At 46.2% G+C, this 11,039-nt stretch overlaps 1 protein-coding gene across 9 annotated transcripts in view; it reads right to left on the bottom strand.

Moving 5' to 3' along the window:
* Positions 1 to 11,039, bottom strand: part of casz1 (castor zinc finger 1) — a 385,070-nt gene that overhangs the window by 90,827 nt on the left and 283,204 nt on the right. For all 9 annotated transcript variants that reach the window (XM_043676251.1, XM_043676248.1, XM_043676247.1 and 6 more), the window contains exons 6-9: positions 8,978 to 9,797; positions 3,376 to 3,417; positions 2,334 to 2,363; positions 139 to 210 (exon numbers count right to left, since the gene is read on the bottom strand). In XM_043676251.1, coding sequence (XP_043532186.1) covers positions 139 to 210; positions 2,334 to 2,363; positions 3,376 to 3,417; positions 8,978 to 9,797 — 964 coding nt within the window. The remainder of the gene's footprint in view (positions 1 to 138; positions 211 to 2,333; positions 2,364 to 3,375; positions 3,418 to 8,977; positions 9,798 to 11,039) is intronic.

Below are 11,039 nucleotides of genomic sequence, written 5' to 3' on the forward strand. Positions count from 1 at the left end.
TCCACTCAAAATATGCCAAATGGTATGTTTTGCAAATTACCAAATGACTTTGAAATGCAGCCAACAGTCAACAATAAAAGCCCGGCTGTGTTTGCTTCAAAAGAAAACATATTTTTATTTAATATAAAATTTGCATACCTGGCAATGTACTTCTGGTAAATATTCGCATCATCAGTAATGGCACCTGGCTTCTCTGATGAGAGTCCGTTCCTGTGTTTTTGAAAATAAAGGAAAAGGAAGGTTTGATTTCAATAAGTTTCATATTTCAACAAAAAATATAAACTGACAGGATGACTCTGAGAGTCAATGCTCATTTCATGGTCTGTCTTTCTGTCTGAGACTCACATGTGACAGTTTCTGGATGCATAAGTGTCTAACTATTGAAACTTCACCTCCATTATGGATTTAAAGCAGAAAGATTATGAGAACAATTCATGACAGATTTTAACCCTTCAATGTCTCTCTTCATCTAAAATTAGAACCAATTACAGACTGAATGACTGGGAGCCAAAGGTGAATTCTAAACAAGGTAGCTTCATGATGAATTGAAGGCTCCCTTGGTATATTTGGATGCATCCTTTTATTAAGACTCAATATTATCCAACGGCAGTTCACATATCTTGGGATGATTCCCATACACACAGATGGTGAATGTGTAAAATATCTGGAATTGTTTCAGGGAGGAAACTGAATGAATGAGTCAACATGAAGAATAAATGGGTGTGTGGCATTGCAGGTGTGTAACTGATATTTTATCACACAGATGTGAAATTGCAGGACAAAATCCCAATGTTGGCGCAGGACATCAATTAAAACCTGATTCTTATATTGATTTTCTGCATTCTGATGTCGACATGTCTCAATTCTGCTTCATGTGGTGATGTAGCTTTTTCAATGACAATGTTTAAAAGTGAAACAAAAACAGAAATTGCTGGAAAAGCTCAGCAGGCCTGGCAGCCTCTGTAGAAAGAAATCAGAGCTAACATTTTGGGTCTGGTGACCCCTTCAGAACTGAGGAAGGGTCACCAGACCTGAAACGTTAACTCTGTTTCACTCTCCACAGATCTGCAGTTCTTTTGGGTTTTTGAAAATTCTCTTTTCAATACATTCAATAATTCAGTGCCCCAATGATCCCTGAACACCTTCACATCCTGAAACCCCCAACCATACCTGAGTGCACACCATCAGAACCAGGGGTCGTCCAGAACTGACTGTTATCTCTAGTTGGACAAGGTGCTTGAGGAGGGGGGTGAGTCAGGAGTGGTACCACGCCTGAAATGTTCTGGGAGAGGCCAGGGATCAGTCCCCACCCAACCCCCACCTTCCTGCTTCAGGGGCCAATCACCTCTGCAGTGTCAAGACCAAGCACTGGAACGGAACTTGACTCAGCGATTTTTGAGAAGATTTGTGGCTCATTCCTACCCAGGCACCTGGCTCTTCAGTTTGCAATCTGCTGACAGAATACTGAGAGGCCTGGACAGTGCAGACATGATGAAGATGTTTCCACTACTAGGAGAGACGAGGACACAAGGCCAAGTCTGAGTGAAGGAACGACCCTTTAGAACTGAGATGAGGAGGTATTTCTTCAGCCAGAATGGGGGAAATCTGTGGAGGCCAAGTCATTGAGTGTATTTAAGACAGAGATAGATGGGTTCTTGATGAGTAAGGGGATTGGGGGTTATGGGGAGAAGGTAGGGCTTGAGTAACATATCAGCCATGATGGAATGGCAGAACAGACCCAGTGGTCTAGATGGTCTAATTCTGCTCCTGAATCCCATAGGTTTATGATCTGATCTTGCTGGATGACTGTTAGTAGCTGACTTTCTCGTCAAAGCACAAGGACCAGCTCTTGGAAATACTCAACTGGCTGCAAAATGCTTCAAGACACTCTGAGGATGTGCAAGGCTCTATAGAAATGCAAATCCTTTTTTTTAATGCGGGTTTTTCCAGCTCATGAATAGAATGGCAAAATGCACCTGTATTAGCACACCCCAAACTTTGGAACTCGATCTGTTGCTCAGACACAACCATGACCTGAAAGAGGTTCAGCTCCAGCCTCCCCCTCCCCCCCCCCACCCCGAATCCACAAGGTGAGTGAAGGCCTTTGTACTTAGTTCTCTCCCACCATCCAACAGCTCTCCCACCCCGCAATAGGCACACTCCCCTCACACCGTCCAACAGCTCTCTCACCGTCCAACAGATCACCCCCCCACCAACACACTCCCTCCCACCGTCCANNNCCACCAGCACACCCCCACCACCATCCAACAGCTCCCACTCCCCACCAGCACACACTCTCTCTCCGAATTGACACAGCACAATCGTACTCTTACCGGTTTACTGCAGCCGAACTGGGCAGCCTTCTGCAGAGAAAATAATGAACAAAGTTGAACCTTTTACAAATACACTTGGAGATACTTTGCTGTTCCTGTCTCTTTCCTGGCCAGCTGCTATTCCCGGGCTAGGTTGACCCAAATGGTCGACGAACTTTAACACGAGACTCCATTGAGCATCCTCTGCAATTGAATTGCTCCCTTGGGTTTGGTTTTCACAGGAAGCAGCTGGTTGGGTTTTGTGTTCCATCCTTCATTGTTAATTCACTGGCACTTGGCTCCAAGTGTCATTCTTAACCCCAATGATAAGGACCAACATGTGTCAGAGCAGAAAGGTCAAACTGGATTGCCTGAGTCAGAAGTCACATGACACCAGGTTATAGTCATTCAGATTTATTTGAAATCACAAGCTTTCGGAGCACTGTCCCTTCGTCAGGTGAAGTTACCTAATGACGGAGCCGTGCTTCGAAAGCTTGTGATTGTAACTAAACCTAGTGGACTATAACCTGGTGTCGTGTGACTTCTGACTTTGCCCGTCCCAGTCCAACACTGGCACCTCCACACCCTCTTTTTCCATGGCACATCAATAATTATCTTAAATTGAAAGGGAAAGTGTATTTGATAATGTAGTGTCTCCTTAAAATTCTGAGCCAATATATTTATTTCAATCTACGTGCAGATATGAACAAAAGTGAATCTGGAGTGTGTAAACTGAATGGACAGGATCTGCTGAGTCTCTCAGACACATAGCTGAAAATTCCCATCTTTCAGGTTAAAGTATTGCTGGAATTGTGAGTAAAATAAAAACGCTGGCAAATTCTTCCAGCTGGAATTGACGGTCAATGCCAGAGGAGTTAAACTCATTACAATAATTTTTCGTAGCCGTATTGCCACAACCATAAATTGCAATTACAGTAATGGAGCAGTGCTCGAGAAGGTCATGAGCAATGGCTGAGCGATGGGAGGACCCACTTCCTGAACTGATCATGGTTAAAGCTGCAGAGCTTAAGTGTGAGCTCAGTAAGGATCACAAATTACGTACCCCGCAGAGTCATCCAATGAAGTTTCAGTTTTGGAAAGGCGGCTGTGGGAGAGATTAAAACAAAGTTAACAACTCTCGCGTTTGACTTTAAGCTGAAAGTCAGTAAGTGTATGACACCTTTTCAGTCAGAGGGACCTCATTAAGACAACAAATGACAGGAAAGTTAAAGCACTGTTTCAGAGATTATTTGAGCTGTCACTGAGATCCCAATAGACCTCTCTGCTCACTGCCCAGTCTCCCCAAAGCTGAACAACCCTCACAGGACTCTCAGATGTCCAGCAGACACAGGAGGCAAGTATTACCTCCTCCATCAGAAACGTGAAGATTAAACACCCATATGGAGGTGTGCTGCATAGAATGTGCCATTATAGGATGCATCACATAGAGTCCATAATGTACAACATTCATATAGAGTTAATCACGTGAAATGTGTCCTAAAGATTGCATCATATAGAATGAAACATATAGAGTACAACATATATAATGAGTTGCATTGAGTGTACTATATAATATGAGCTACATAGAATGTGTCATATAGAATGCATCATATGCAGTGTGCCTTCTAGACTGTATCAGATACAATGTATCATATAGAATGCTGGATAGAATGTGTCGACAGAACGGGCCATGTGGATGATGTCACGGTGAACACATGGTACAATAGCCCCACGCTGAATTGGAAGCTGCCAACCCGGAGCCCCACCTTGCAGTCAAGTTGCCCCTGGCCCAGGATCCTGCTGCACAAACCAGGGTGATCCAATCACAGCTTTCCAACTCTGGGAGTGTTTACTGACTGTCCTATTCAGTGACTGACAGCTGCAGGGACACTCCCAAACTGACAGTTGCCAGGCCATTCTTTCTACAAAGTATTGTAAACTCCAGTATCACATTGTCATGTCCATAATTCCAACAAATATAATCACTGTGACATCTCCTTTGATGAGAGCGGGCGACCTGTTTCCTAGGAGAAAGTGAGGACTACAGGTGCTGGAGATCAGAGTTGAGAGTGCGGTGCTGGAAAAGCACAGCTGGTCAGGCAGCAGCCAAGGAACAGGAGAATTGACATTTTGGGCATAAGCCCTTCATCAGAAAAACCTTACTACCCAACACCTGGAGGAAAAACACCTCATATCCCACCTTGGCACCACACGGGATCAATGTGGATTTCACCAGTTTCTTCATTTCCCTCCCCTCACGTTATCCCAGTCCCAAGCCTCCAACTAGGCACTACCCGCTTGACCTGTCCATCATCTTTCTCATCTATCCGCTCCATCCTTCTCTCCGATCTCTCACCTTCTCCCTCACCTTCATCTACCTCTCGCATTCACATCTACCTTCCCCCCTACCCCACCCCCTCTCCCATTTATCGCTCAGCCCCCCAGCCGACAAGCCTCAGTCCTGATGAAGGGCTTATGCCCGAAACATCAATTCTCCTGTTCCTCAGATAGCGGATGACCTGTTTTCTTGCCATGCTTGAATTGAATTTATTGTCACGTGTACTGAGGCACAGCAAGTTCTTTACTGCACTACCCTCACTCCTTCTTTTCTGGGAATCAGTGATTCCTTCATTTCTCAGAAAAGTGTCAGTTCCTCATCTGCTGAAGGGCCTGGAGTGACCAGCGACCCTGAATTCACTTTTATTCATTCACATGTATGTACTCCCAGCACGAGTGCCAGCTTTACTCTCTCTTTACAAATCTGAAGAAGTGTCAGACCAGACTTAAAGCATTAACTCTGTTTCTCTATCTTCAGATAGTGCCAGGCCTGCTGAGCATCTCCAGCATTGTCTGTAATTATGCCCCTCTCCGCCCCTCTGCTGTTGTGAAATTATCCAACATTCAGTTCTAGATGAACAGAAATCTCCTCCTACCGAATCCTGGGAAGACGGAAGTCACTGTTTTTGGTCACTTCTCCAAACACCATTCCTATAGCAACCGACTCCATCCTTCTCCCTGGCAACAGTCTGACTCTCAGTCAGTCTCTGTACAATCTTGGCATCATCCCTGGCCCAGGGATCACGTTCCTGCTATGTACCCAGGCCAACACTACGATGACCTATTTCCTTCTCAGTAACATTTCCCAACTCCACCCCTGGCTCAGTTCACCTGCTGGTGAAATCCTCCTTTAAGCTGTCATTATCCATAAGCTCAATGTTTCCAAAGCACTCCTGGTGTGCTCAGCCATATTCTGCACCCCACCCCCCACCTCCAACCAGACAAGCCCCCTCCACAAATGTGAAGTCATCAAAAAATTCCGCTGTCACCCTCTGAACTTACAGGAAATCACATTCACACCATCAACCGTGAGCTCACTGACCTACACTCTTTCCCAGGAAGGTGCTGGCTTAACTCGAAAGCTTTCCTCCTTGATTTTCAAAGCCCTCCACAGTCCCAGCCCACCCTCCCCCCTCCCTATCTCAGGAATCTCCTCCGTTTCTGAATCTTCTCCAGATCCAGTTTGAATTGAGCCCCCAGTGGGGGCGGTGCCTTCAGGTGTATTTCTCCTCATCTCCCCAGCTCTCTCTCCCCATGTATGAGGCTGTTCCAAACCAGTATCTTGGACTGAGCTTCTGATCCCAGAGCGGATATCTCGTTATGTGAGTTGACGTCATGTTTTGTTTTATAACACTGCTGTGAAACACCTTTGGGGCATTATGCCATAGGCGCTATATCAGGGTAGGTAGTTGATTAATGTTGTTCTTTTGTTGACTAAACTGGTTGTCTGATTGATTAAAACCAATCAGGGGAGTTTTTGTTCTCCTGGGCAGAGATTGCGGGTTCGTACGCAGTGGCCAGTTTGTGTGGACTTTAATGACTGGGCCTGGTTGACATGGAGATGTCCACGGAAAGACCTAGAAGGGAGGTGTCAAATGGAAGGAGCGTCAATAATCCACAGACATCCTGCTTTGGTTGAGGGAAGTAGGGGTCAATGGGTTCAGGGTGATCTGCTGCTGGGGTAGGGGCAGAAGGGGAGAGGATTGTTCATCCCCTCAGGGGAGGCAAAAGAGAGCAGTCAGCTACGGCCTCTTTGTTACTTTGGTCAAGACACAGAATGTGGGCTGTTTGTGCTGGAATTTCCCACCTTACAACAAGGGCTGCACTTCACAAACTGTACAGAAATACAAGGTTTCTGCCTGAAGTTGGTAATGCTGGGTTCTGTAGCTCCCTGAGACTGGTCACTGAGTCCGATTCAGACTGAGCAATGCCTTTTTTTAAAAATATCATTTGAGTGTAAGAGCATTTGAGAAAGTGACTGTGTAACTCATGGACTCAGTCTCGTTCTGAATCCTGCCTGAAGGTGGAAGATTGAGAGTCTCTATCAGGAAGTTGCTTGTCACCATCTGACACTGATCTTCGGTGCGATAGAACGTCATCCTTATCATCTGCTCCAGCTCAAAGGCTACTCAATGGTTCATCTCAATCTCTCTCTCTCACACACACACCACAGACACAGACATGCACTCACACAGGCACAGGCCCACACACATACACACAGACACATGCAAACACACACATAAACATATAAACACACACACCCAAATACAAGTGCATGCAAACTCACACATGCAACACACACACATAAACACACAGACATGTAAACACACACACAGAGTCATGCTCGGAGACACATATGCAAACACGTGCACACACGTGCAATATTCATATGCAAACACACTGATATACGCAAACACACAGACGTACGCAAACACAGACGTACACAAACACACAGACGTACACAAACACACAGACGTACACAAACACGCAGACATGCAGATACACACGTTTAAACTTTCTGTTTCATCCAAACTGCTTCCATTTACTCTTGGGATTCACCATAAAGTTACAGTGTGCGCTATTTCGTTCCCATTTGTCAGTCTATTTATTTCAAACTCCTGTGCTAACGGAACAATCAAAAGAAATGCTACACAAACACGTTAACCGGTGCTGCACCCGAGCATAGAAGCACACTGACATCTCTAGCCAGTCAGAGTGATCAGTTGCCTGCCTGTGTGGATCTGTAAAGGTTAAAATCATTATTAATGTAATCAGAGAACATTTTACTAGCTCAAAATAAAATGGACCCTGTGCTTTGAGATGAAAACCAATTTTCAACATAATAGGCTCATTCATTTTGAATACAATGTGATTGGAATTATTTTTCACAGTGACGCATACACGCTGATGCTCTACAATTTATTAGGGTGCACCGTTATTTACTATCCTTGCTGTTTATGTCACTTTTCTGCAGTGAAGTCATATCTGACAGGCTGGGCTCAAGACACACTGAAGCTTTGAATATCCTACTGGCCCCATTAACTGGTGAGCACTGATGTGTTCACATGACATTCCCCCTGTCCATTATCTTAATGATGTTTTAACTTAATTGGGTTTATCACCTTCACCAAAGTATTGGACAAAAGACTGCCCACCACAGTTATTTGTCTGTTCTGATCTCTAATTGCCGTCTCTAGGTTACCTGGCACCTTTTCCCATAAGAATTTAAAGGAATTTCATTATATTTTGATAAAATGGATGTGTTCAGGCCTAGTCAGCCCACACTGAGCCTGCTCCCACTGCTGAATGAGGCCCAGACAATGTGTCCCCTTGTGGAGGGAGACTAGAAGAACTAGGTCTCAATAGGTTCGATGGGAGTCCAGGGGGCGAAGGTCTTGAGTCTTTGGAGAACTCTTTCACAGACAGCAGTGGGTGCCAGTCATTGAGTACTTTTAAGACAGGGATAGGTCCTTTTGTTGTAATCATTCATGAGAATCTATGAGCATTGTTGACTGGGTCAACATTTACTGGCCATCCCTAATTGCCCAAAGGGTAATTAAGAGTGATATTGTAGGTCTGACCAGGTGAGGAGAGCAGATTTCCCTCTCTAACAGCCTGTAGTGAACTATTGGGATTTTTTTTAATGACAGTGGTTACCATTAGGACAGCTTTTCAATATCCATTTTATTTGCAATAAAATTTTGCCCAGGTAGAATTTGAACTCGAAACCCCAGAACATTGGCCTGGGTCTCTGGATTACTAATCCAGTGACATTACCGGTACTACCCAGCTCTCCCTTGACTAAGGCCTGGCTGTGGGTGGGAATGACGCGACTGATACTGCAATTGGGATGGCAATGATCATCATGAGTGGCAGCACACACTGGATGGGCTGAATGGCCTACGCTGTTATAGCACCACCTCACCCTCTGATTCCCTTCTCCCTCATGAGGTGGTCTCATTTTCATTTAGGTCTATCTCTGTGATTGTCTTTGTCTGTTTGAGGTGACAGACTGTTCCACATTCTCTCTGAGGAACGGAGACAGTGGTAAATCTCTGGGTTAAACCCCAACCAAAATCATCTGATTGGAATTACAACAGCGCTCAGTAACACCCAGACTTTGAAACACAGCAACTTTGGGGCAGGAGTAGGCCATTTGGCCCATCAATCCTGCTATCCCCCCATCCAACACAACCATTGCTGATCACCCAGCTCCATCCCCTGTTCCTGCTTTCTCCCTTTGATGCATCTAGCCCAGAAAACCACATCTGGCTCCATCTCAGAACCGACCGGATCTGGTGAATGAATGGGCAAAGAATAAATCTTACTTGACGGTGGAGACAGTTCCGGTGGTGATGGAGTCGGTCTTGGAGAAGCTGGATTTCAGGAGGTCGGTGCTGCCGAAACTGGCGGAGGTGGGCGACTCGGTGCTCACGGTCAGGGCACACGGGCTGCTGGACAGGGGGGCAATGCCAGGGTTGGTGGGGGCCTTCGCCATGGCCAACTTCTGGATGTTTTTGATGTCATACTTGGACGGACGGCCCACCTTTCCAGTTTTGAAGGCGATGGCACCCCCCATGTCCGGGTCACCCTCGCCCGGCTTGAAGAGGTGCAGGTACTTCACATTTTCTAGGTCGTACTTCGACGGCCTCTTGTAGCTGTTGCCGTTTTGGGGCCGGATGCTCTCGCCGATCTTCAGCTTCTGGATGAAGTAGTCGTATTTGGAAGCGCGGGAGAGAAGGCCGTGAGCCGAGGAGCTGGGAGGGGCAGCAGGGGCAGTGGGCTTGGCATCGTGGCGAACGGGGGCTTCCTGCCCAGAGAACGGGCCTCCGGCTGGGTTTGGGTCCTTTCCTCCGAGTGTCCGGGAGCTCGAATCCTCAGCTTTGGGAAGCGGGAGCAGCCTAGGCAAATGCTCCCCCGCCTTAAGTTTCCGGATGTATTCCTCGTATTTGGAAATGCGCACCCTCCGAGCTAAGCTGTCCTCGCCCGGGGAGGCCGCTGGGTAGGTCTCTGAGGTAGTGGCGTTCAACTTGTCAAAACTGATCTTCTTGGCCAGTTCATCCCTGACGTTCTGATCATCATAGCCAAACATCCCCAGGAATTCATTCATCGTGGTTGCTGCATAGTCATGGAGTGTCGATGTCTCCCCTGGGGGTGTGGAGTGTGTAGGGCAGGGATGGGAAGGGGGTGGAGATCAAAGAGTTAAACATTGCAGGGACATTCGGCACAGCTCTCCAGTTTTACAGCTGCTAAATTAATTTGTAAAAAGTAATTAATACAGGGGCAAAATAAAGGGAGTTCATCAATGTCAGGAAAATCAATTTCGCTAAATGTTCGAGTCAATGGCTTCTCAGTACATTAAACAAAGTTTTCAAAAATGCTCTCTGCTCATCGCTTGACTCTGTATGTACAAAGTCATCTTCTCTGTGCTGTGGCTCGCCTTGTTTTAATGGTGCACCCGGTTTATAAAGGACACATTTCGGGGGCTTTCCTCACTAAGTTGTTCTTAAAAACCCCGGCAATGACTCATCAGAGAAGTGAACGGATCCATTCTCTTTCCGCCTCACAGACTGCAAAAGGAAACTGTCGTGTTTTCAGAAATCTGAAGCTGACCGGGCTGGTGGACAGCGTGGGAATCGAGGGGACGCTGGCAGATGACCCAATTCCTCACTGGTTTTCCCTCTCTGCTGTAATTGAGGAGGGACTCCCCCTCCCCGTGACATTTGTGCCAAATGTGAGGATCCTCCAGAATCCCCAGTAAATTTGTGGATGGTCAGCGTTGCCGATTCTGACTGGATGCATTTTCACATGGATCTCCCAACCACCACAACCCCCTCCTGGGTTACACCAACCGTTTCTCTCCTTCACCTCCCATACCTTCACAATCAATTAATAAAAATATTCAAGGTGAAGAAACACACCATTTTGTTTAAATGTTACAATTTCTCAACTTGCTCGGGCAGATATGAAAGATCCCAGAGCGTCTAGTTGGACATAGAGCAGGGAGGACCCCTCAGAGATCTGGCCAATGTTTATCCTTCAGTCAGGATCACAAGGTGGATGGTCATTATCCTGTTGATGTGTGTGTGAACTTGCTGTGTGAACATTGGCTGCTATGTTTCCTATCTGACAACAGTAACCACGTTTTATAAAATACTTCGCCGGATGGCCAGTGGTCACAAAAGGTGCTATATAAATGCCAGCTCACGTTCCTGTCCATGCCTTCTAGCTTAAGTCTCACATCCTGGGGAGCTGGCAACTAGACTTGAAAGGCAGGTTCATTATTTTCCTGTTGTGAAACTTGACAGGGTTCAGAACAGATTTACAAGGGTTACCAGGGTTGGAGGATTTGAGCTATAGGGAGAGGCTGAACAGGCTGGGGCTGTTTTC

The sequence above is a fragment of the Chiloscyllium plagiosum genome, chromosome 34 (assembly GCF_004010195.1).
Source record: "Chiloscyllium plagiosum isolate BGI_BamShark_2017 chromosome 34, ASM401019v2, whole genome shotgun sequence".
Classification (NCBI taxonomy): domain Eukaryota; kingdom Metazoa; phylum Chordata; class Chondrichthyes; order Orectolobiformes; family Hemiscylliidae; genus Chiloscyllium; species Chiloscyllium plagiosum.